This window comes from Macaca thibetana, chromosome 1, assembly GCF_024542745.1.
Source record: "Macaca thibetana thibetana isolate TM-01 chromosome 1, ASM2454274v1, whole genome shotgun sequence".
In the NCBI taxonomy this organism is placed as follows: Eukaryota; Metazoa; Chordata; class Mammalia; order Primates; family Cercopithecidae; genus Macaca; species Macaca thibetana.
This window is the reverse complement of record NC_065578.1, coordinates 218,942,949-218,964,755: the sequence shown is the minus strand read 5'-3', so window position 1 is coordinate 218,964,755 and position 21,807 is coordinate 218,942,949. Positions and strand designations below refer to the sequence as shown.

The 21,807-nt window shown below is 42.7% G+C and overlaps 1 protein-coding gene and 2 long non-coding RNA genes across 3 annotated transcripts in view; all 3 read left to right on the top strand.

The window, feature by feature from the left end:
• LOC126943737 (uncharacterized) overlaps window positions 1–9,541 on the top strand; it is a 41,119-nt gene extending 31,578 nt beyond the window's left edge. Inside the window, exon 3 of the long non-coding RNA XR_007721838.1 lies at window positions 9,417–9,541. This is a non-coding gene — a long non-coding RNA (uncharacterized LOC126943737). The remainder of the gene's footprint in view (window positions 1–9,416) is intronic.
• LOC126943703 (uncharacterized) overlaps window positions 1–21,807 on the top strand; it is a 78,856-nt gene that overhangs the window by 46,478 nt on the left and 10,571 nt on the right. The window lies entirely within an intron of this gene.
• On the top strand, window positions 20,017–21,423 carry LOC126943420 (olfactory receptor 2B11). The gene has a single exon (XM_050772097.1). It carries the CDS (start codon window positions 20,099–20,101, stop codon window positions 21,053–21,055), a length of 957 nt encoding a protein of 318 aa, XP_050628054.1. The 5' UTR covers window positions 20,017–20,098; the 3' UTR covers window positions 21,056–21,423.

Here is a 21,807-nt window from a genome sequence, read left to right as displayed (position 1 = left end):
TCTCGGCTCACTACAACCTCTGCCTCCTGGGTTCAAGTGATTTTCCTGCCTCAGCCTCCCGAGTAGTTGGGATTACAGGCACCTACCACCAAACCTGGCTAATTTTTGTATTTTTAGTAGAGACGGGGTTTTGCCATGTTGGTCAGAATGGTCCTGAACTCCTGACCTCAGGTGATCCACCCATGTCAGCCTCCCAGAGTGCTGGGATTACAGGCGTGAGCCACTGAGCCCGGCCTAAATTCTTTTTTATAGAGACAGGGTCCTCCTGTATTGCCCATGCTGGTCTCAAACTCAGGCAATCTTCCCAGCTTGGCCTCCCAAAATACTGGTATTACAGTCATGAGCCACTGTGCCTGGGCTGGAAGATAACTACTTTTGATCTCTCATAACAAATAGAGGGGAATTTAACCAGAAACTTACAGCAAAAAAAATATATACTATCCATTTATTCCCTACTCATAATATTATTTAAAAGTAGATACGATCAAAAACTAGGTCCAAGCCTCTCCTTTATGAAATGCCCCCCTTTTGCTCTGTTTTATTTGTTTGTTTTTTAAGAGAAAGGATTTGGCTCTGTAACCCAGGCTGGAGTACAGTAGCACAATCATAGCTTACTGCATCCTTGAACTCCTCCTGGGCTCAAAAAATTTAATTTAAGTTTAAAGCTGGTTATCCTTTAGAGTCTATGACTTGCCTTTTTGGTTTTTATTTTGTGTGTGTGCATTTTGTATTTGTTTGTTTGTTTGTTTTTTATTGTTTGTTTGTTTTGAGACAAGATCTCACTCTGGCACCCAGACTGGAGTGCAGTGGCAGGATCATGGTTCACTGCAGCCTTGACCTCCAGGGTTCAAGCAATCCTCCCACCTCGGGTTCTCAAGTAGCTGGGACTACAGGTGCATGCTACCACACTTGGCTAACTTTTTTATTTTGCACAGGCAGGATCTCACTATGTTGCCCAGCTGGTCATGAACTCCTGGCCTCAAGTCATCCTCCTGCTTCAGGCTCCCTGCCTCCGTTTCCCAAGTAGGTGAGACCACAAGTGGGCACCATGATGCCCAGCTAAATGAAATGCCTTCCTTTTTCCATGTATCTAAACAGAAATTGACTTCCCAGCCCAACATTGTTGTGATGAAGACAAATGCTTCGCTCATAATGAGGCATCTGCTTCAAAGTGGGCATGGTTCTGAACATCTGATCCCTCGCTAACATTTCCTAAGGCAGAGAAGACAGTCGGGTGGTATCAAATCAGACCTCCATAGTTCATTTGGACTAAATTTGATGGGCAGGTTCCTCTCTTATCGTTATAACTTCAAAGAGAAAGCAAGTATACTTTTTTCTCAGAAAGTTTGAACATTTGACATGTTCTACTTGTTGTAACTTTTGAAATTTTCTGTGTGGAAAGGGTTCAGAAAAATCTTGCTGTAAACAATTTTATTGTCAGATTATTAACACTAACTTGTTTTCCAAAAGAGAGAGAAAACATTAAGGGCCCAGGATCTTTCATGAGAAATTGAACAATAGAGTGCCAGAGGGTACACTAGCGAGATCTCTGACAAGAAGAGAGGTTTACTTCTGAGAAAAGATGTTTTGAACCAGTGAGCATTGATTTACAAAGGGAGATATCAAAGAGTAGAGCCAACCGGCCGCTCAGACTGGGGCAGAAGATTGTTAGGAATGCACTTCCATCTTGAGTATAAACCACTAATGCATATGCTCAGAGTCTGTGCAACACTTTATAAAAACCCACAAGAAAGCAGCTTTATAGAAGAGAAGTGATTGGAAAAGGTGATAGAAGATAAGAGTGTAGTCCTTCCGTCAGCAAGCCAATGCATTCTCTACCCTACCAAATCTCCCCGAAATGCCAAACGTCTGTGGTCCACAAGGAATCAAAAACCAAAAGCAGCAGTGGCTTGATGTGTCTCACCAACTGTGAGAGCTTTATTCATCCAGCTACATCCATCTCCACTGTGAGAATGTTTCTGTTATGTGATAAGAGTGCAGGGCTTCCCTTCCCTGGATGATAAAACTCTGCCTTTGGACTCCTTAGATCCATTCCATTGTTTGCTATTCTGCCATTGTAAAAAAAAAACAAAAAAACAAAAAAAACAAAAAACAAAAAAAAAAGCTGGTGGTTCATTTTCTAGCTTTCCTTGGTTACATTCTAGGTACAAAGAAGGACACTTTGCTTGGCTTGATAACAGAAGCATGTTTATAAATAGTAATGAAAGTAGATCATATATCCTCATGACTCATCTCAGCCATTGAGTGACTTTTCTCAAATGATTCTCAGAGTGTGTCTTCATTTATCTCCAATATGATGGAGAGACTTGCTGTGGCTTCCTGCTATGAATTTAATATTTAGCTTCTCCCAGAATTCATATGTTGAAGCCTTGACCCCCAGTGTGATGGCATTTGGAGGTGGGACTCTTAGGAGGTAATTAGGTCACGAAAGTGAAGTCCTCATGATGGGATTAGGGCCTTTACAAGAAGAGAAATGCGAAAGATGATCTCTCTCTCTCTCTCTCTCTCTCTCTCTCTCTCTCTCTGTGTGTGTGTGTGTCTCTGTCTCTCATATACACGCGCGTGCACACACACACACACACACACAGAGGCAAGAAAGCAGTCATCTGTAAGGAGCCTTACCAGAAACTGAATCTTCCAGGACCTTGATTTTGGATTTCCCGGACTCTGGAACTGTAGAGAATAAATGTCTGGTGTCTGAGCCACTCAGTGTGCGGTATTTATTTTAAGACAGCCCAAGCAAACTAAGACACTCCCTACACATGGACTGAAGACACCTTATTTCCCTGTGGTTGGAACTTGCAGCCTGCTATATTCTGAGATGAGGGCATTTGACTTCCCATCCACAGAGGCAATTCAAAACCACTGGGAATGAAAGGGAGTCTCAAGAGGTAATACATGAAGGCTTAAAATAAACCTCTGGGAATTGAGCAGTACATTAGAGGATACTGTGAAGCCACGAGAAATAAGTGAGAGAACAGGTGCACCTGTGCAACAGATCACCCAGGGTATAAATAACCAACAGGTTAGCTGGACATCGTACTGTGTGCCTGTAGTCCCAGCTGCTTGGGAGGCAGAGGTTGGAGAATCTCTTGAGCTCAGGAATTTAAGGCTGCACTGAGTTTGATCACGCCACCTCACTCCAGCCTGGGTAACAAAATGAGACCCTGTCTCTAAGTTTAAAAAATAAAAAACAACAGATACTAAGGTGCTCTGCAATGCCCTGCAATTTGGCATGTGTGTATACATATGTGTTTAAAAGAAATTAGGTTATTTTAGGTTTCTACAATCTTTACAGAAATACCTTCCTTATGGAAACTTGCAGCTTCACTTCCACACACTTGGAGTTCTTAGAATGCCCCCACATGAAATTAATACAGTCATTCTACAGCAATCCAACATCATTAATTAGTTAATTTTGGTCAGTTCTATCACCACTGACCCCAGTCTTAAAATCTACCACAAAGCCAAAGGTTTAACAAAAGGTGGTTGAAAGAATTACTCTAGAATTTCCTGTTGCAAGTACTGTGATCCCTAAACCAATTATGCACAAAAGACACTAGGACTTCAACAGAGTGATGGGAGTAAAGACAGGTCTCCTTACAGAGAAAACGTGGTTCCCAGCTTTGGAGAGCCCAGTGAAGCTCTCAGTTTCTTCGAGTCCCCAAAGTCTAATGGTGCACACAATGGAATAAGCAGAATGGGACTATAAGGCAGATTCTTCCACTCACTGATTCTTAGTCTCACACTGGCGTGAGCAGATAACACTGAGCTGAGCCTTATAGAATGCAGTGAAATGTCCTGGATGAGAGAGGAAGTGGGGAGAATATTCCAAGAGAGGAAAGAGCATTTAAAAGGGATATTTCATTTTTGGAAAATTCCTCCCCTTTATCCTCGTTAGCAAACCCAGTCCTCATTTTCAAACCAGTCAGGCCAACCAGACTTACTTTTCACCTGAAAAGGCCTCTGTCGACTCTTAATTAAATAAGCGTGTTAAACACTTCCATGTGGGAGCCAAAGCCTGTGTACACATGGACACAGAGTGTGGAATAACAGGCACCGGAGCCTCGGAAGGGGGTAAGAGTGGGAGGGGTGAGGGATGGGAAATTGCCGAGTGTGGTGCATACTCTTCAGGTGATGATTACCTAAACGCCCTCATTCACCACGAGCAGTCTAGCCACGTCTCAAAGGTGCACTTACATCCCTAGTAATTTATACAAATAAACAAATGCATCCCCGTGACTTTTTTTCAAGCCTGCATTCTAACTCTAGGATAGGTATTAACAGAGAGATGAGAAGGAGGAAAAAGGAAACCAATACCCGGGATGGATGAGGGGCCCCGGCGCCGCAGCGTGCTCGCCCCCTGGTGGGCGTCAGGTGATGCTGCCTCCAGCAGTTCCTACCTAAGCTCTCGCAGTGCTTTCTCTCTGCCATAAATGATACTTTTTTTTTTTTTAAGTATCCCTTTAATGAGGATTTTGGGCCATAGAGCAGTGCTTCTTAGTCGTCTTCAGGAAGGGTTAAAGGAACACTTTTTTTACTGTGAAGTGCAAGAAAAGTGATTGTGAAGAGGGAGGGGGGAAGAAGTAACCCGTGAAAGTTGAAGCAAATCGTCTACAGTATCTCTCAAACGTGATTTCTCGGTTTCCTTGTAATACTTCTCCTGCAGCATTTGGGAATTTCAGAAATTATTTTACTTTAGAATGAAAGATAACAGAGGATAGTAGCCACCTCGTTTCTGATCTTAAAACTTGAGTGGGGGTGGAAATGGGTTTTTAGTAAGCGAGTCTTGCCAGTACTGTGTGCCTTGAATATCTGACATATTCCCCAGGGCAGAATGAGGAAGAAGGGGCGGCAGAGGCAGCAACACACAGGATTTCAACAGAATCAGATAATTGGAATTGCAGAGTAACCAAAGAGCCCTGAGTAAAACCAGCAACACCATGAAGATATGAAATGGCAGCTCATTTCACACTGAAATCACTGCCATGTCAAGAAAATTCACTAGGATTTCACCACTGCATAGCTTGGGGAGGAAAGGATCCTGCCACTATAAAAGATGAGTACGGCCCGGGCGTGGTGGCTCACACCTGTAATCCTAGCACTTTGGGAGGCCTAGGTGGGTGGATCACCTGAGGTCAGGGGTTCAAGACCAGCCTGACCAACATGACGAAACCCTGTCTCTACTAAAAATACAAAAATTAGCTGAGCATGGTGGCGGGGCCTGTAATCCCAACTACTCGGGAGGCTGAGGCAGAAGAATTGCCTGAACCTGGGGGGCGGAGCTTGCAGTGAGCCCAGATCAGGCCACTGCTCTCCAGCCTGGGCGACTGAGCAAGACTCCAAAAACAAAAAAAAAAAAGATGAGTATGATCTTACCCAGCCCACGTAAAGGGATTTCCCTCCATTTCCCACAGTAATAAAGCAAAGTACATGAAAACTACATGATATTACCCATTTCTTTGCATGCTGACTAACATATGCCATATAATATATAATATAATGCATAATATAATATACATTATATATAATAAATATAATATTTATGATTAATTTAATACACAATGTAGCATATAATTTATATCACTTATTTTTTAAGCTAAATACTGTAACTTTTTTAAGTTCTATTTTATTTTTAATTGACAAATAATAACTGTACATATTTATGAATTACAATGCAATATTTCAATATATGTGTATATATTGTGGAGTGATTCAGTTAGCCTATCCATCACCTCAAAGATTTATTATTTCTTGAGATGAGAACATTTAAAATCCCCTCTTTTAGCTTTTTTTTTTTTGAAATATGCAATATATTACTGTTCTTACTCTCTCTCTTAAATAGAGATGGGAGTTGCAGGGCAGGTCTCACCATGTTGCCCAGGCTGGTATCGAACTCCTGAGCTCCAGCAATCCACCTGCCTCAGCCTCCCAAAGTGCTGGGATTACAGGTGTGAGCCACCACACCCGATCAGAAATATACAATATATTATTCTTAACTATAGACACCTTGCTGTGCAACAGAGTACTTTTCAATAAACCCTGGTACTGAGGATCCTGGAAGAAATCTCTTTCTCAACAAAAGGCGTTTGTAAATCTCATTCTTAATTGGCAAATAATTAATAATAAGGTCCAAACGTACGTATTAGTATGTTCACCTTTGACTAGCTTTTCAGCACAAGAAATAACTCTTTTGTGAAACAGGTAATATGCATTAAAGCTGCTATTGGCCCTTGATTTGTAACATATAATTTAATTATAAAATTTACTTTTTATCTGAAAATCCACTGAATTTCTTTTTTATTAAATAACTGTTAAATATGCATTCCTGTGATGTCTTTCTAAAGTCTGAATGACAACTCTAAAGTAAATACTGTAGAGAGATGAGAAATAGAGAAATGTTAAACTTTTATGCATATAATTTACATTTATATTATATGATATAATTTGTCATATAAAGGAACACATATTTTATTTGCACATATGTATATAATTCTATAAGCATGGAGAACTGTATTGAAGAACACTAGTATATATTTGTTTTCAGGGCTGAGGAGGACAGAGTGTTCCAGAGAAACAGTTCTTGAGCAAAGAGAGAGAAAGGCAAGTCTAGAAATCTGGAGAGCCCCTGATTTTGCTCAAAGGACTTTTGACGCTTGGACAGCATTTTTCACCGGTTTACCACTTCTTCCATTTCTGCAAAGCCCTAGTTCATAAACACCATAGAACAAAGTATAATAGTAATAGAGCTTCAAACGACAAAGATTCTGCATAGCAAAGGATACAATTAACAAAATGAAAAAGTAACCTATGGATTGGAAAAAAATATCTGATAAGGGGTAAACACCCAACATTTATAAAGAACTCTTACAACTCAAAACTAAGAGAATATATAACTCAATGAAAAATGGGTAAAAGACCTGAATAGATACTTTACCAAAGAAGACATATAAATGACCAATAGGTATATGAAAAGGTGCCCAATGTCACTAGTCATCAGGGAAATGCAAATCAAAACTACTGTGAGATAATACTTCACATCTGTTAGGATTGCTATCGTCAAAAAGGCAAGAGATAAGAAGTGTTGATGAGAATGTGGAAAGGGGGAGCTTGTACACTGTGGGTGGGAATGTGGATTGGTGCAGCCATTATGGACCACAGTTTGGAGATTCCTAAAGAAGTTAAAAACAAAACTCCTATATGATCCAGCAATTCCTCGTGTGGGTGTATACCTAAAGAAAATTAAGTAACCACCTCATAAAGACTTCTGCTCTCCCATGTTCATTGCAGCATTATTCACAATAGCCAAGGAATGAAGACAACCTAAGCATCTGTCAATGAAGGAATAGACAGACTGTGAGCTGGCCAGCTAGACAGCTAGATAGACATAAGCATCTCACTGCCTTAAAAAGAAGGAAATGCCTCTCTCCACACTTCTGGCTTCAGATTAACCACTGATATGCTCCCTTACACTATGGTTTTGATAGGGACAGGAGGCAGAGAAATTCTAGGCAGAAAAGGGTGGGGTCCCTGGTGAAGCCCCACCCTCAAGCCTAGAACCATGGCCCAAAGTGATAACATCCCCATTTTTCTGCTCAAATGTTGCCTTTTCTCAAAGCCCCCTGGCCCGCCCATTCTGTACCCATAAAAACCCCAGGCTCCACTGGCAGAGGAACGGCAGAAAAGAAGAGAAGAGAAGAAGCAGCCAGATGTCAGAGAAGCAGCTTGACTTCAGAGGGATGGCTTGACAGTGGGACTTCAGAGAAGAGCCTGGCCGGGGACACCCAGAGTCCAGGGGATGACCACTTTCCCACTCCATACCCTTTCTAGCTCCCCTTCCCACTGAAAGCCACTTTCATCAACAATAAAATCCTCTGTATTCACCACCCTCCAAAAAAAAAAAAAAGAAGGAAATGCTGCCATTTACCCATAATTTGAATAGACCTGGAGGATATTATGCTAAGTGAAATAAGCCAGACAGAAAAAGAAAAATATTGCATGATCTCACTTATATATGGAATCTGAAAAAAAGGTCAAATATACAGATTGAGAGAATAAAACAGTGGTTGGGGTTCAGGCAATGGAGAAAGGTAGATGAAAGGATACAAAGTAGCAGATATGCAGAATGGACAAGTTGGAAGATCTAATGTACAGCATAACTTAAGGACCAGAGTTAATAAAGCATATTAGACTCAGAATTTTTGCTGAGTAGATTACAGTTGCTTTTCTCCTCTTGCCATCAGCTGGCACAGATAGCTATGAGGTGATGGCTATGGTAATTGTTTCACCATAGTAACCATTTTACTACCTCTATATGCATCCCATAATATCATGTGGTATGCCTTAAGCATGCACAACAAAATTTATTTTTTAAAAAAAGAATAAAGCTTTTCATGTAAAGCTCTTCCCACCCATTTGTCGAACTAGAATTTTTAATTTTAACTTAATACCTTATTTAACTCATTTTTAAGTATGAAAAGTGACAAACTGTGGTACAGTGATAATGCATCCTAACGCTAGTAAGAAGACTATTATTTGCATTTTCTTCTAGACTCACATAAAGCATTTTACTGTCTTTCTACATCGTGTATTAGCCCTGGACTCTGTCAGATTTATTTAATAATTATAGAAACTATTTGAAGGTAATTATAAATTAATTATTTTGGAAAAATCTCACTAGTTATAATCTGTCAGCAAATAGGAAGAGTTACTGAAGTTTATAATTCAGAGCCGTACTCTCACATGACCTGAAATGCTTTTTAAAGTATAATGTTTCACAAATACAAATTAAAATTTGTTGTGGTAAGTTATCTGTCACACTACGTCTCTCACAAAGGGTACTATTTAATCTTTCTATTTCCTCCTTTACCATTCCTCCTATTCTCATTTTCTTTTCCTGTTTAAAAAAATATTGTTTTTTAAATCTTACTTTAAATATTGTTTTTTAAATCTTACTTTACTTAATATTTCTTAATTCCCAGATCTTACATTATAAGACTTCATTTTTTTCCAACATGGTTTTTCCTGTCTGGTTAATCTGAAAATGTAGTCCTTATACATGAAATCTAATTTTGCAATGCTTTCCTGCTGAAGCAGTCCTTCATTTTCCTTTCATTTGTAGCTAACCACACGTTTGTATCTACAATACCTTGCAGAAATGAAGTCATAGCCACTGATTTGCACCCAGAGTGACTGCCATTACATAGCCTGAAACTAGTTACAACATCGATGACTTTGTTACTTATGTGATTTTTATTAAATCAAAAATCAAACTGTGGGATCTTAGAAAGATGCCTGGGTTATTTTTCATTTCAATTGATTAGATGCCAAAGAGGCAAAAATCATAGGTGATACTTAATTCTGGTCTGATCTTCTTTATTTATTTCTGAACAAAGGTCTTGCCCATAAATCTAGTGAAGACATTATTATATCAATCAGTAAATTACGTGGCATGGATGCTATGGACATTGCTGTCTATCAGAGCAGTCTGAGGATACTGCAAGGCAAGAAAACTCTGTTACTGCAGGTGGGTCAGTTCTAACATCCTCACGGGTTTAGCACGGATACAGCTCAGAGGTGTGACTGTGTTTCATCCTGATTAGTATTCACCAGTGCACATCTCAGAAGTCATTAAACTTGATGACGATAATGATGATCAGGTTGAACGTCCCATCCAGAAGGAACTGTTCTTGGCCCTCCACCTCTCCCAGCCAGGAATAGGTCCTTTCTGAGGCATTCTTTGTTGTCCGTCCTTTTCCTTCTTAATCTTTCTCACAGCTATACTTCATAGTTATGCGACGATTTGCTTAATGTCTCTTTTTCTACACCATTCTGGTAGCTCCACATGGGCCCAAATACTTTCTTATCGCTTTATTCAGATATAATTTGCATATAACAAAATTTATTCATTTTAATACTCAGTTTGATGAGTTTTGCTAAGTGTAAGCAGTCATGCAACTACCATTCCAAACAATTAGTAAAACACTCCTATCACTCCAAAGTTTCCTTAAGGGCACAAATAATTCCATTTACACTACATCTCACCATTAGTCACAGCACATGGCACATCATAAGAATTTCTTAGCCGGACACGGTGGCTCACACGTGTAAGCACTTTGGGAGGCTAAGGAGGGCGGATCATGAGGTCAGGGGTTCAAGTCCAACCTGACCAACATGGTGAAACCCCACCTCTACTAAAAATACAGAAATTAGCCAGGCGTGGTGGCGGGCGCCTGTAATCCTAGCTACTTGGGAGGCTGAGGCAGGAGAATCGCTTGAACCTGGGAGGCAGAGGTTGTAGTAAGCCGAGATCACGCCACTGCACTCCAGCCTGGGAAACAGAGCAAGACTCCATTTCAAAAACAAAAAAAGAATGTCTTAAATATTTGTCGATGGGTGAATGGAAGGAAAGAAAGCAAGAAGGAAAGTGTGGACTGCCACTTACTAAGTTTTGTACCAGGAACTGTACTAATATATTTGCATATGTTATTTCATTATTCTTTTATCAATGCATTGGTCAGAAATTATTATTGCTATTGTACCAGTAAAGGAAACTGAGCCTCAGAAGACTTAATGCAACTCATTTAAGGTCCCAAGCTTAACACATGAGGCCCAGGATTTGAATCCAGTTCATTTGGCTGCAAACGCCCATTTTTCACCACTTCCATCTATTGGACTCATGTTAAATAAATATCAGCCTAAATATATTCCTTGTGGATATTAGTATGATTCTTTCTTTTCTGTACTCAAATCCTAACCACAGCTGAAATAACATGCAATTCTAGAAATACAGGCAATCCATTATCACGCCTGCCCTCTCCACACGGAACCTTGCAGTTCACACCAAGCAGAGCAACTCTTCTCTTTTCTCATTCTAGAATGCCTGGAATTATAAAACAGTTTTTGACTCCTGGCTGCCTTCATCTTCAATCTCTTCTGACTGCAGTTGCATTAAGTATTTGTCATCATCTATTTGATCATTAAATGTATCCATTTGTTTTTCAGTTGTTAATCCGTGACATTGATATCAACACAGACTGCGTTAGATCACATTCTTCTAGAGGTTGGAATTACTAATATCTGTGCTTTATTATATCTTATAACACAATAATATTACAAAAGAAATCTCGGAAAATCTTCCTGAAATCACTGCCAGAATTGAGTTTAGTTTCCTAAGACATAAAACCCAGATCAGTGCTGTGAATAAGATGGAAGCTTATTACTTTTATGTCAAAGAAACTGGAAGCCAACAGTTCACGGCACCTATGTGACCATCAAATATCAAGTACGCTGGCTCCTTCTCAATGTTTCTTTCTTTCTTTCTTTCTTTCTTTCTTTCTTTCTTTCTTTCTTTCTTTCTTTCTTTCTTTCTTTCTTTCTCTCTTTCTCTCTTTCTCTCTTTCTCTCTTTCTCTCTTTCTCTCTTTCTTTCTTCCTTTCTTCCTTTCTTCCTTTCTTCCTTTCTTCCTTTTTTGAGATGGAGTTTCGCTCTTGTTGCCCAGGCTGGAGTGCAATGGCATAATTTCAGCTCACTGCTACCTCCACCTCCCAGGTTCAAGCGATTCTCCTGCCTCAGGCTCCTGAGTAGCTGGGGTTACAGGCATGCACCACCACGCCTGGCTAATTTTTTGTATTTTTAGTAGAGACGGGGTTTCTTCATGTTGGTGAGGCCGGTCTCAAACTCCCAACCTTAGGTGATCCGCTCGCCTCAGCCTCCCAAAGTGCTGGGATTACAGGTGTGAGCCACTGTGGCTGGCCTGTTCCACTGTTCTTAGTATGTGCCTTTCTTCTTTAAGATTGCTTTAAGATCAAATATGGCTGCTAGGGCTCTAGCCATCAAGACTACATTCCATGCACAAAAATAGAGAAAGGAGGATTAGCTAATATTTTTCCAAGCTTTCCCAGTAATTTTATCTCATTAGCTTCCCCTATCTGTTAGAAAGCCTGGAAAATATAATCACATCACAGAGTACCTTGCTGCATGGAGTAAAAGGGGGTGCCAACAATAAGAGTGGGAGAACAGATATTTGAAGAAAGATGATCAAGATGACAATTAGCACAATTCCAGTGGGACCCTGTGCCAGTCTCAGTCATAAGAGTTTCCAACTACAATTGCATCTTGGTTTTCTCAGCACAAAACTGCCTATTCCACCCTTCTTCCCCCAACTGCACAGATATGTAAGCCTCTCCACCTCTGGAAATTATCCCAGCTGGATAACAAGACAGTGTTTAAGGCCGGGCATGGTGGCTCACGCCTGTAATCCCAGCACTTTGGGAGGCCAAGGCAGGCAGATCACCTGAGGCCAGGAGTTCAAGACCAGCCTGGCCAACATGGTGAAACCTTGTCTCTACTAAAAACACAAAAAATTAGCCAGGCGTGGTGGCAGGCGCCTGTAATCCCATAGACTCGGGAGGCTGAGGCAGGAGAATCACTTGAACCTGGGAGGTGGAGGTTGCAGTGAGCCGAGATTGCACCACTGTACTCCAGCCTGGGGGACAAGAGCGAAACTCTGTCTCAAAAAAAAAGAAAAAAATACAGTGTCTAAGACGTCCCTGGTGCCTCATCTGGCTCTCCGTGGGAGAGAGTACAACAGAGCATGCTTAGAATTAGGGAAAGCTCCCACTTCATCGCCAAAGCACAGTCTCACTATCTTCCTCTGATACATATTCTCTCTCCTCCCTCCATCCCCAGAAGGTAAAAATAGAGCCCTAACTCATGGCCATGACTCACCCTAAGCATGTCCGCTTAGACATCTAAAGCTAGAGAGAAAAGATGATCAAGTCAAAACCTAGAGAGGGAGAGTAACTGCACCAAGGTGCTGCTATTCACAGTGGTTCTTGTAGCAGCATTTAATCACATGAATTATTGCGCATGAATTAAAATTTGCACTATAAGAATTCTATTCAGCCATAAAAAAATGAAGTCATGTCTTTGCTGCAATGTGGATGGAACTGGAGGCCACTATCTTAAGCCAAACCACGGAGAAACAGAAAGTCAAATACCACATGTTCTCAGTTACAAGTGGGAGCGAAATGATGTGTCCACAGGGATGCAGAGGATGGAGTAAGAGACCCTGGAGACCACGGAGGGTAGGAGGGTGTCAGGGGGTGGGGGAGGAGAAATTACGTGGGGTAAAACGTACATTATTCGGGTGATAGTTACACTAAATGCCCAGATTTCACTACTGCACAATATATCCGTGTAACAAAATTGCACCAGTAGCCCTTAAATTTATACAAATAAGAAAATAAAAAAATAAATAAAATAAAATTTGCACTACTTCTTGCGGGCTCTCTTACGACTTTTATATCCCCACCATGTGAAAAATAGAACAGGGTGCTGAGACAATATATCAACAAGAACAACAAAAACCCCTCAACATGTATTACTCTGTGCCACTCATTGTTCTGAGTGCTTTACCAGTACCAATTCATTCCACCCTTGTAACAGACTGTGCAAAACAATACTAATGTTTCTTGCATTTTTTAGATGACATAAGTGAGGCACAGATAGTTTAGGTAACCTGCTCAAAGACACACAGCATGAGGATGGAGCCTGGTGCTGAAGCCAGTTCAGGTCTCATGCTTTAGCTGAATCACACACTCTAGTTACTACTCCACTCTGATGTTACAGTAATCGCCCCACCATGCACCAACCCGAAAGAGTTCAACACACACACACACACACACACACAGAGTTCTCATTCCCCATTATTGATCCATTTTCTCTGGTTTTCTGGTCTTCTGGGATTTGCCATTAATTGCAAGAACTCCAAGCTCTCACACCACCTCAATTATCAGCTAACTCCTTAGACACTAATTAAATAAAACATCAGGGTTAAGGATAATTTCACAGCCAGAGGAGAGCAAGTCTGGGGAGAACGAGCAGGGCCCTTATAGAAAACAGTGAAGAGGATGAGATCAAGTTAAACCTGAGGGATAATTTTGAAATGAACAGGGAACGTGACAGGGGCACGGTGTATTGCCTGAAAGCTTTATCCTCGGAAGTAACCTCCAGCATGTCAAGGTATCTATAGACACTCTGGGGGACCAAGGTTAGGGCAGATCCACGGACCTCACACACTGCCAAGGGAGAGTCCAGAAAAGCCTGAGTCTCCCCAGCAAGGCTGTTGCAACGGACAGCAGACTCCTTCTAGACTGAGAATAATCTCTCAGACTTGCTCAGAGGGCAGGGTTCCAGTAAATGGCAAGGCCACAGTGGCCCATCAGAGAAAATGAGCTGTGTCTTCCTGGAATATGAAGAGCATTTCTAGTAAGTCCATCCTTAAATATCCCTCTGCAACTAAGGCCAGTACAGGCTGCAATATAGCCTTCAGTCCTAAACCAAGTCTTCTGTAGGAGCCAGGCACCCTGGAGGTAAATGATTCATCCTCAGCTCTAGTCAAGCTAAAATCTGTACAGTGCAGTGGAGGTGCAGGCTGCGGCAGTATTAACACTGGTCTATGCTGGAGACCACGGGCACATGAGGTGGAGGATGGATGAGTCGATGAACAATGACCACGCATTCAGCAGCAAGTGTAAAATTGTGTTGGGTCGTTTTATCTAGAAAAGGGAGCCGGGAGCAGAACAGGATGCTCTGCCTGTAGGTAGGCATGCTCTCTGACACTCATCGGAACAGCGGACGTTGCACACAGTGTATGGGGACCCTGAGCCCCTTCCTCTGCTTCCTCCTATTTTTGAGGATGCTGAATTGCAGTCACAAGGCCAGTATTGAGCTGAGCAGGGCCATGGAAAGAGAGAAAAAGAGAACTCAAAGCTGAATAGTATCAGTCCCCGAGAAAGCAAGCTTCAAATTGAAAAATCTGAAAAAGTCAGACCACATAAAAAGGCGAAGAAGTGTGGCGGTGGTAGGGGGGAGGCATGTGCAGAGGAGCCGACCCTGCCTGAGCCGTGCGCTGAAGGCTGTGCAGCCCTATCCTCCCTCCCATAGGCCATCACTGCTGGGCCCCAGCTCCTTCTCCTCCTCTTCCCCTCCTCCCCAGCACTAGAACGAATAACTGATGAGGCTGAGGACTCTACGTACCCTCCGGAATAAGGAGCTATTTGAGGGATGAGGCTTTTAGATTTGCTAACAAAATCAATAATCATTTTTGTGAATTAATTGCATTATTTATGCTGTGAATGACATAATATGTAAGACATGTTCATGTTCTCACTCATAAGTGGGAGCTGATCAATGAGAACACATGGACACAGGGAGGGGAACATCCCACACCGGGGTCTGTCGGGGGGTGGGGTCTAGGGGAGGAAGAGCATTAGGAGAAATAGCTAATGTAGATGACGGGTTGATGATGCAGCAAACTACCAGGGCACGTGTATACCTGTGTAACAAACCTGCACGTTCTGCACATGTATCCCAGAACTTAAAGTATAATTAAAAAAAAAAAAAAAGAAATTGCAATCTCCCTAAAAAGTAAAAAATTAACATATTGGAAATGATTACCAAATGATAACAGCACATTTAAAATTTTTCCATTAGACGAGGTCTTTAATATTTTTCAGGTTTACAGGGTGTTTAACAAAGTCGTGCATGCAAAAGGGAAACTGGGCTGGGCGAGGTGGCTCACGCCTGTAATCCCAGCACTTTGGGAGGTCAAGGTGGGAGGATCACTTGAGTCTAGGAGTTCGAGACTAGTCTGAGCAATAGCAAGACCCCGTCTCTATTTATTTTAAGTAAACATAAAATAAATTTTTTTAAAGGGAAACTGTTTGTTACTTTTGAGAGTGACAGATTGTGACATCCAGAGGCTTACGAGAAAGTAACTTCCCCTCTGTGCGAACAAGCATTGGGTGTTTAAATAGCTTACCCCGTGGACTCGTACCCCAGTCCCTGAACGAGGTGAACTTCTTAATCTTTCTGAACCTCTGAGTTTTGCAGAGTTATTGAAATGGGATATGGGAGGGCACATATGCGGTGCCTGGTGCACAGACAGAGCTGGTGGGTGCCCGTTCAGTGCTGACTTACTTCCCTTCTCCTCTCAATGCTAGGAATGTGTTTAATCTTTCAAATTAAAGTGTTATGAAAAATTAGACCTCAGGTCCGCTGTGGCAATAGGGATATTCATGGTCCTCAAACCCCCTTGTACTGTGGGAGCTACAGAAGACGATGAATAGTGTTAAATTAGTGAGGACAGTTACAGGAAAGAAACTGGGCTGTCCTGAAACCAGAGGCGGGACATGAAGGCAAGGGAAGGAGGTAAGATTCCCAAGACATTCCTGCTATTCCCAGCAGGAGGATGTGCACTTCCCCAGACCCTGGCACAGGATGAGAAAGGGCTATGCCAGGGACACTAACTATGTTGCAGAGGCTGCTGAGTGAGACTGAAAATAAAGATGAAGAGGTGGAGTTGAGGCTGGGCTTGTGTGCTCTCAAGCCCCTGTGCCAGCTAACATCTCGATTGTACTTGTCAGACTCCTGTCTAAGAAAAAGCATGCCATTGAACCAGGATGGCAAAGGCAAACAAATAAGGAGAGAGCGGCTCTTAAATAAGGAGAAAGGGGCTCTTTCTCTTTTTGTGATGGAAGAGTCCCTGTTACTATCAGTTCAGGAAAACATTGCTATCATTACGCCTCGTCCCCAAGACTCTCTTGAGTGTAATCCCGATGATGGCCTCTGCAGCTGAACAGGGCCTGGACCAGGCTATCCCGGTTGTGGGATGGAAGGCTGCATTCTGGGTTGAAGAAAGACACGCTTTGGACTAATAAGCAATAAAATCTATGATCCATAAAAAATTCTGTTTGCCCATCTCATAAGCTGCTTTCTAGGAATTCCACACACTGCTGTGAATTTGATTTTAGATCTTGTGTGGTGGAATAGGTAACAATGCGTTCCGTCAAGCGTCAGCAGAGATCTCAGCAGCAAATGTCAGGGATAAGAGATAGATAATATAGATCTATTAATCATAAGGATTATATATCCTCTAGGGAACGATATATATCTAAGGGTGTATCACAGCTCGCGGGTTCACAGACTAGCCTGCCAGCAGCCGTGGCCTAAGTGCTGCTGTTAAAATACAATGTGGTGGCTGCCAACGCAGAGGGACATGACGGTTCTCAGAAGAAACTACAGGAATTCAGTGTGAACACGATACAATCAGCAGGTAACTCCTTGAGCGATGGGTTCTTATATTTTTGGTAATTGAAACACCTAAAGGTATCCTTGCTCTCAAGGCCTGAGTCTCAGAAAGATGACTTCGTGTGAGGGTGAGTGAGGGGTTGAAGCTGCCTGCAGAGAGGCAGGTAGCAAGTTCCAAGAGGGGTCCTGGTGAGCGTTTCTGCCCAGGATGGCAGTGGTGAGGATTCAGACGGTGCGTGCCTGCAATGATGCAACATTGTATGGGTGGGATCACAGCACTGTATGGGTGTTGAATTATTTAACTTTGGTGTTGAACTAGAGTGAATGAGGAGTAGAACATGATTAGAAAGAACCTCAGTACTTGGTGTCACCGTGACTGAAGGGAAGTCAGCCAGAATTAAGGTGAAGGAGCTGCTTTGAGTCTGGGAGGATGGCTGCCAGGTGAAATTTGGGATGCCTCAGTTCACAATGTCAAAAAGGGGGTTAGAGGTCAGTGAGGAACTAGCAGATGTAGAAACAGCCTGGAGGGATTCCGTTTGAATGCGATGGCGACATTTGTGGGAATGATTGTGTCCATCCAGGGAAGCAAGGCTGTGCCATGGGGGGCACCTGTACTTGGAAGATGAAAGAAGGTCAAGGAGCGCAGAGGCCAGACACCTACGAAAGCTCCATGTGGAAAGGCCTGAATAGAAGGGCATCAGATCCAGGGCATGAGGGGCAGGGCTGGGGAGTATCCAGCTTTGCCGTTGAGAAACTCTGTGTGTGTGTGTGTGTGTGTGTGTGTGTGTGTGCGCGTGCGCACGCGCATGCAGGTGTGTGCACGTGTGTACGTAGGTGTGCACATGTACAGTGGACTATAATTACAAGAAAACCTCTCCTCTGTAATCCCAGCCGCTTTCTCTCCTGTGACCTTCCTCTCTCTCATCTCCCCTTCCCAGCATCTTCTTTTGTCTCAGTCGTTTAGGCGACTGCCCTTGCTGCTCCCATGTCACCAGCTGCTCTTTTTTTAAAGCAAAGTTCTGGAGAGAATAGTAGTTAAGAGCAGGAATTTGGCTTTCAGTCCTGGCTTTACCATTTGCTGCTGTGTAACTAAGGTAGACCAGCTATCCTCCCAAGTCACTCAGTGAATTAGGGGTGAAAACATGGACCTTGCTGAGATATTAAAGCAACATCAAGTTATTATTACAGTACCTGGCTCGTCGTGAGTGGCAAATAACTTCTCTTTCTTATAAATTGCTGCCTACATTTACCCCTCTATCTTTCTTGCTTCCTTCATTCTCTCATTTCTTTCTTCACTATCCCTACAACTTCTCCCTTTTCTCCCAGGTTAGGCTCTGAAAAGAAACTCTGGAATCAGAAATCTCAGAAGGAGAAATGTCCTAATTCCTTTACTTCTTAATAATTAGGCTTGAACATGTGCTAGCTTGACTTTGCTCAGCCACAGCTCACTGTTTTGGCTGGCATGTTGAGCTCGTTGGAGATAAGATCACATTCTGTGAAGTTTATATCGTAAGTATTGTTGATAGAATCTGGGAGGAAGTACAATAATTGAGTGTTTCCAAGAATATTGGGAACTTTCTAACAAACCGTGTGTAGTTTTGAAACTAGAGAAGCAGGAGGGAAATTTTGAACTTATTCCTCCACTGAAACCCTGGAGTTTGAGTTGTTTTCCAGTAACAGTAGAGTTCTTCAGAATATCAACTGGGGCAGCGGGGAACACCTGTTGCAACATCTAAGCTGAGCAGATCTCTGTTAGTTTTACAGTCTATGCATAAGGTACCACATCAAGAATAAAAATCCTTCATAAATTATCTGCTTGCAGGATTTATTAATAAATTATTAATTATTGTTTATTAATAATATTTTTCAATCCTATCATGGAGCATATCATCCCCATCAGGAACTGGAAGGTGTGCAATGCTGGAGCGAGTGTAGAAGGTGAGAAGCCAAGGGTGCAGTCAAAAGGAGCCACTAATCAGCAGCTGGCAACCCAGTTGCTTCCTAACAGCAATGGTTTCAGAAATCAAATTGGCTGTTTTCTATCACTGAGTGGTGACAGCTGCTTGGCAAAGAAATTGTGCAGGAAATTGGAATGTCACTCAAGCCATCAGATAAAACCTAGCCGTAGAGGGCAGTCTGATCTTTCCGTAGACAGTTCCAGGGACTACCTTTCTCATGCCAATCAAGAGCTTTCTCCCTGTGCTCAAAATTCCATGCTCTGGGGTCTCATTAACTACCATGACCTATTCAGGGGCTGAAGTAACATGACTTGGCTCTTCCACTCCAGAGACTCACAGGACCTAGAACTGTGCTGCTTTTACCACCAGTGTGAGTGACAGGGCTGCCTGTGCGTGAGCGGTCTTGAAAGCAGAGATAAGCATGAATCGGGGAGCCGGATGCAAGTGTGAGCAGGTGATGGGGGGTGGATCTATCAATACAGCCCCCAGCTGCTCACAAAGCCCTTCTGCTTGCTTTATGTCACCACCCACCTGCCTCCTACCACTACCTCCCAAAATGGGAAAGCCTAAAAAGGTGGACAATTCCCTGTCGATGTGGATGTAGACAGAAATCGAACATTCTGACGGTGATGGGAGCTGTGGCAGGCTTCACTCTACCTGGAACACAACTGTCATTCATGAGGTATTCTTCTCACATACTTAATGTCTCTATCGTCCCCAAGTCTTGGCAATTGAAGCGGGTATTTCTCCCCATTTCACAGATGCAGAAGTTCAGGGAGATTAAATGGCTTTAGTTGAGGCCACTGAGTAGGAAGGAGAGCAAAGACACACAGGCTGCTGCTGGGGCGCTTTGTTCTGATCCCTCCACATCCCAGCGTCTCCACAGAGGTAAGGAGAATCAAACAGGCTGTCACCTGGGGAAGGAAGAGTGGATGCAAGACGGAGGAAAGCGATCAGTTCCTCTTCTCAGGTATTATTCATTCCGATTTTCTCAATTTGTCACAGGTGCCAGAAAATACCACAACATGAAAAGTGACAACCAGAGCTTCTCAGGGGACCCCCCTAAAGCCTTCATCCTTCTGGGTGTGTCTGACAGGCCATGGCTGGAACTCCCTCTCTTTGTGGTCCTCCTGCTGTCCTACATGCTGGCCATGTTGGGGAACGTCGCCATCATCCTGGCATCCCAGCTGGATCCTCAACTCCACAGTCCCATGTACACCTTCCTCAGCCACCTGTCCTTCCTGGACCTCTGCTACACCACCACTACGGTCCCTCAGATGCTGGTCAACATGGGCAGTTCCCAGAAGACCATCAGCTACGGAGGCTGCACTGTGCAGTATGCAGTCTTCCACTGGCTGGGATGCACGGAGTGCATCCTCCTGGCCGCCATGGCCCTGGACCGCTACGTGGCCATCTGCGAGCCCCTGCACTATGCCGTTCTCATGCACCGTGCTCTCTGTCAGCAGCTCGTGGCTCTGGCCTGGCTCAGTGGCTTCGGCAACTCCTTCGTGCAGGTGGTCCTGACTGTGCAATTGCCGTTCTGTGGGCGGCAGGTGCTAAACAACTTTTTCTGCGAGGTGCCGGCCATGATCAAGCTGTCATGTGCCGACACAGCTGTGAATGATGCCACGCTGGCTGTGCTGGTGGCCTTCTTCGTGTTGGTGCCCCTGGCTCTCATCCTTCTCTCCTATGGCTTTATTGCCCGCGCAGTGCTCAGGATCCAATCCTCCAAGGGACGACACAAGGCCTTTGGGACGTGTTCCTCCCACCTGATGGTCGTCTCCCTCTTCTACCTACCTGCCATTTACATGTATCTTCAGCCCCCTTCCAGCTACTCCCAAGAGCAGGGCAAATTTATTTCTCTCTTCTATTCCATAATCACCCCCACTCTCAATCCCTTCATCTATACCCTGAGAAATAAAGATGTGAAGGGGGCTCTGAGGAGACTCCTGGCCAGGATCTGGAGGCTCTGTGGACGATGAGGACGTGAGATGTAGCATCTCCATCAATTAAAGAGCACTGCACAAGTCTATTGTGCACTCAGAGCATCTTTCACTTAAGGAGTTAATACCCAGAGAGCTCAAAAACTCTGTCTTCAAACATCTCACTTCCTGTCATAATACCCCAAATCCCATAGCGACAAAGTTCATTTTAAAAGTGTAATTCTAAGAGGCCATATGTTTTTAAGCATTGTTTAAATAGACTTCAATAAGTATGTGTGGAATTATTTAACTTCCAATTTCCTGATTCTTTTCTCTTTTCCTCTTCCTGTATTTCTTTTATTCTCTCCCCATTTGTGTCTTTTCTATTACTCCTAAGTATACACAAGATGAAGCTGAAATACAATCTTATTTTACTTATAATGAATATGTGTTTTTCTCCATATACTTAAATCTCCACAAATTTTACATGACTTTTTCAAACAATTCCAGGAATTAAGTAGATTGCTATCTCTTTCCTGTGATTTTGGATTTTTTTTTTCTCTGTAGTTTACATTTTCTTCTATAGAAAGTTTTTCCATGAAATGTAAACTAGTACAAAAACTAGTAGAACCACTATGGAAAACAGTGTGAAGATTCCTTAAAGAACTAAAAGTAGATCTACCATTTGATCCAGCAATGCCACTACTGGGCATCTACCCAGAGGAAAATAAGTCATTATACGAAAAAGTTACTTGCTCATGCATGTTTATAGCAGCACAATTTGCAATTGGAAAAATACGGAACCAGCCCAA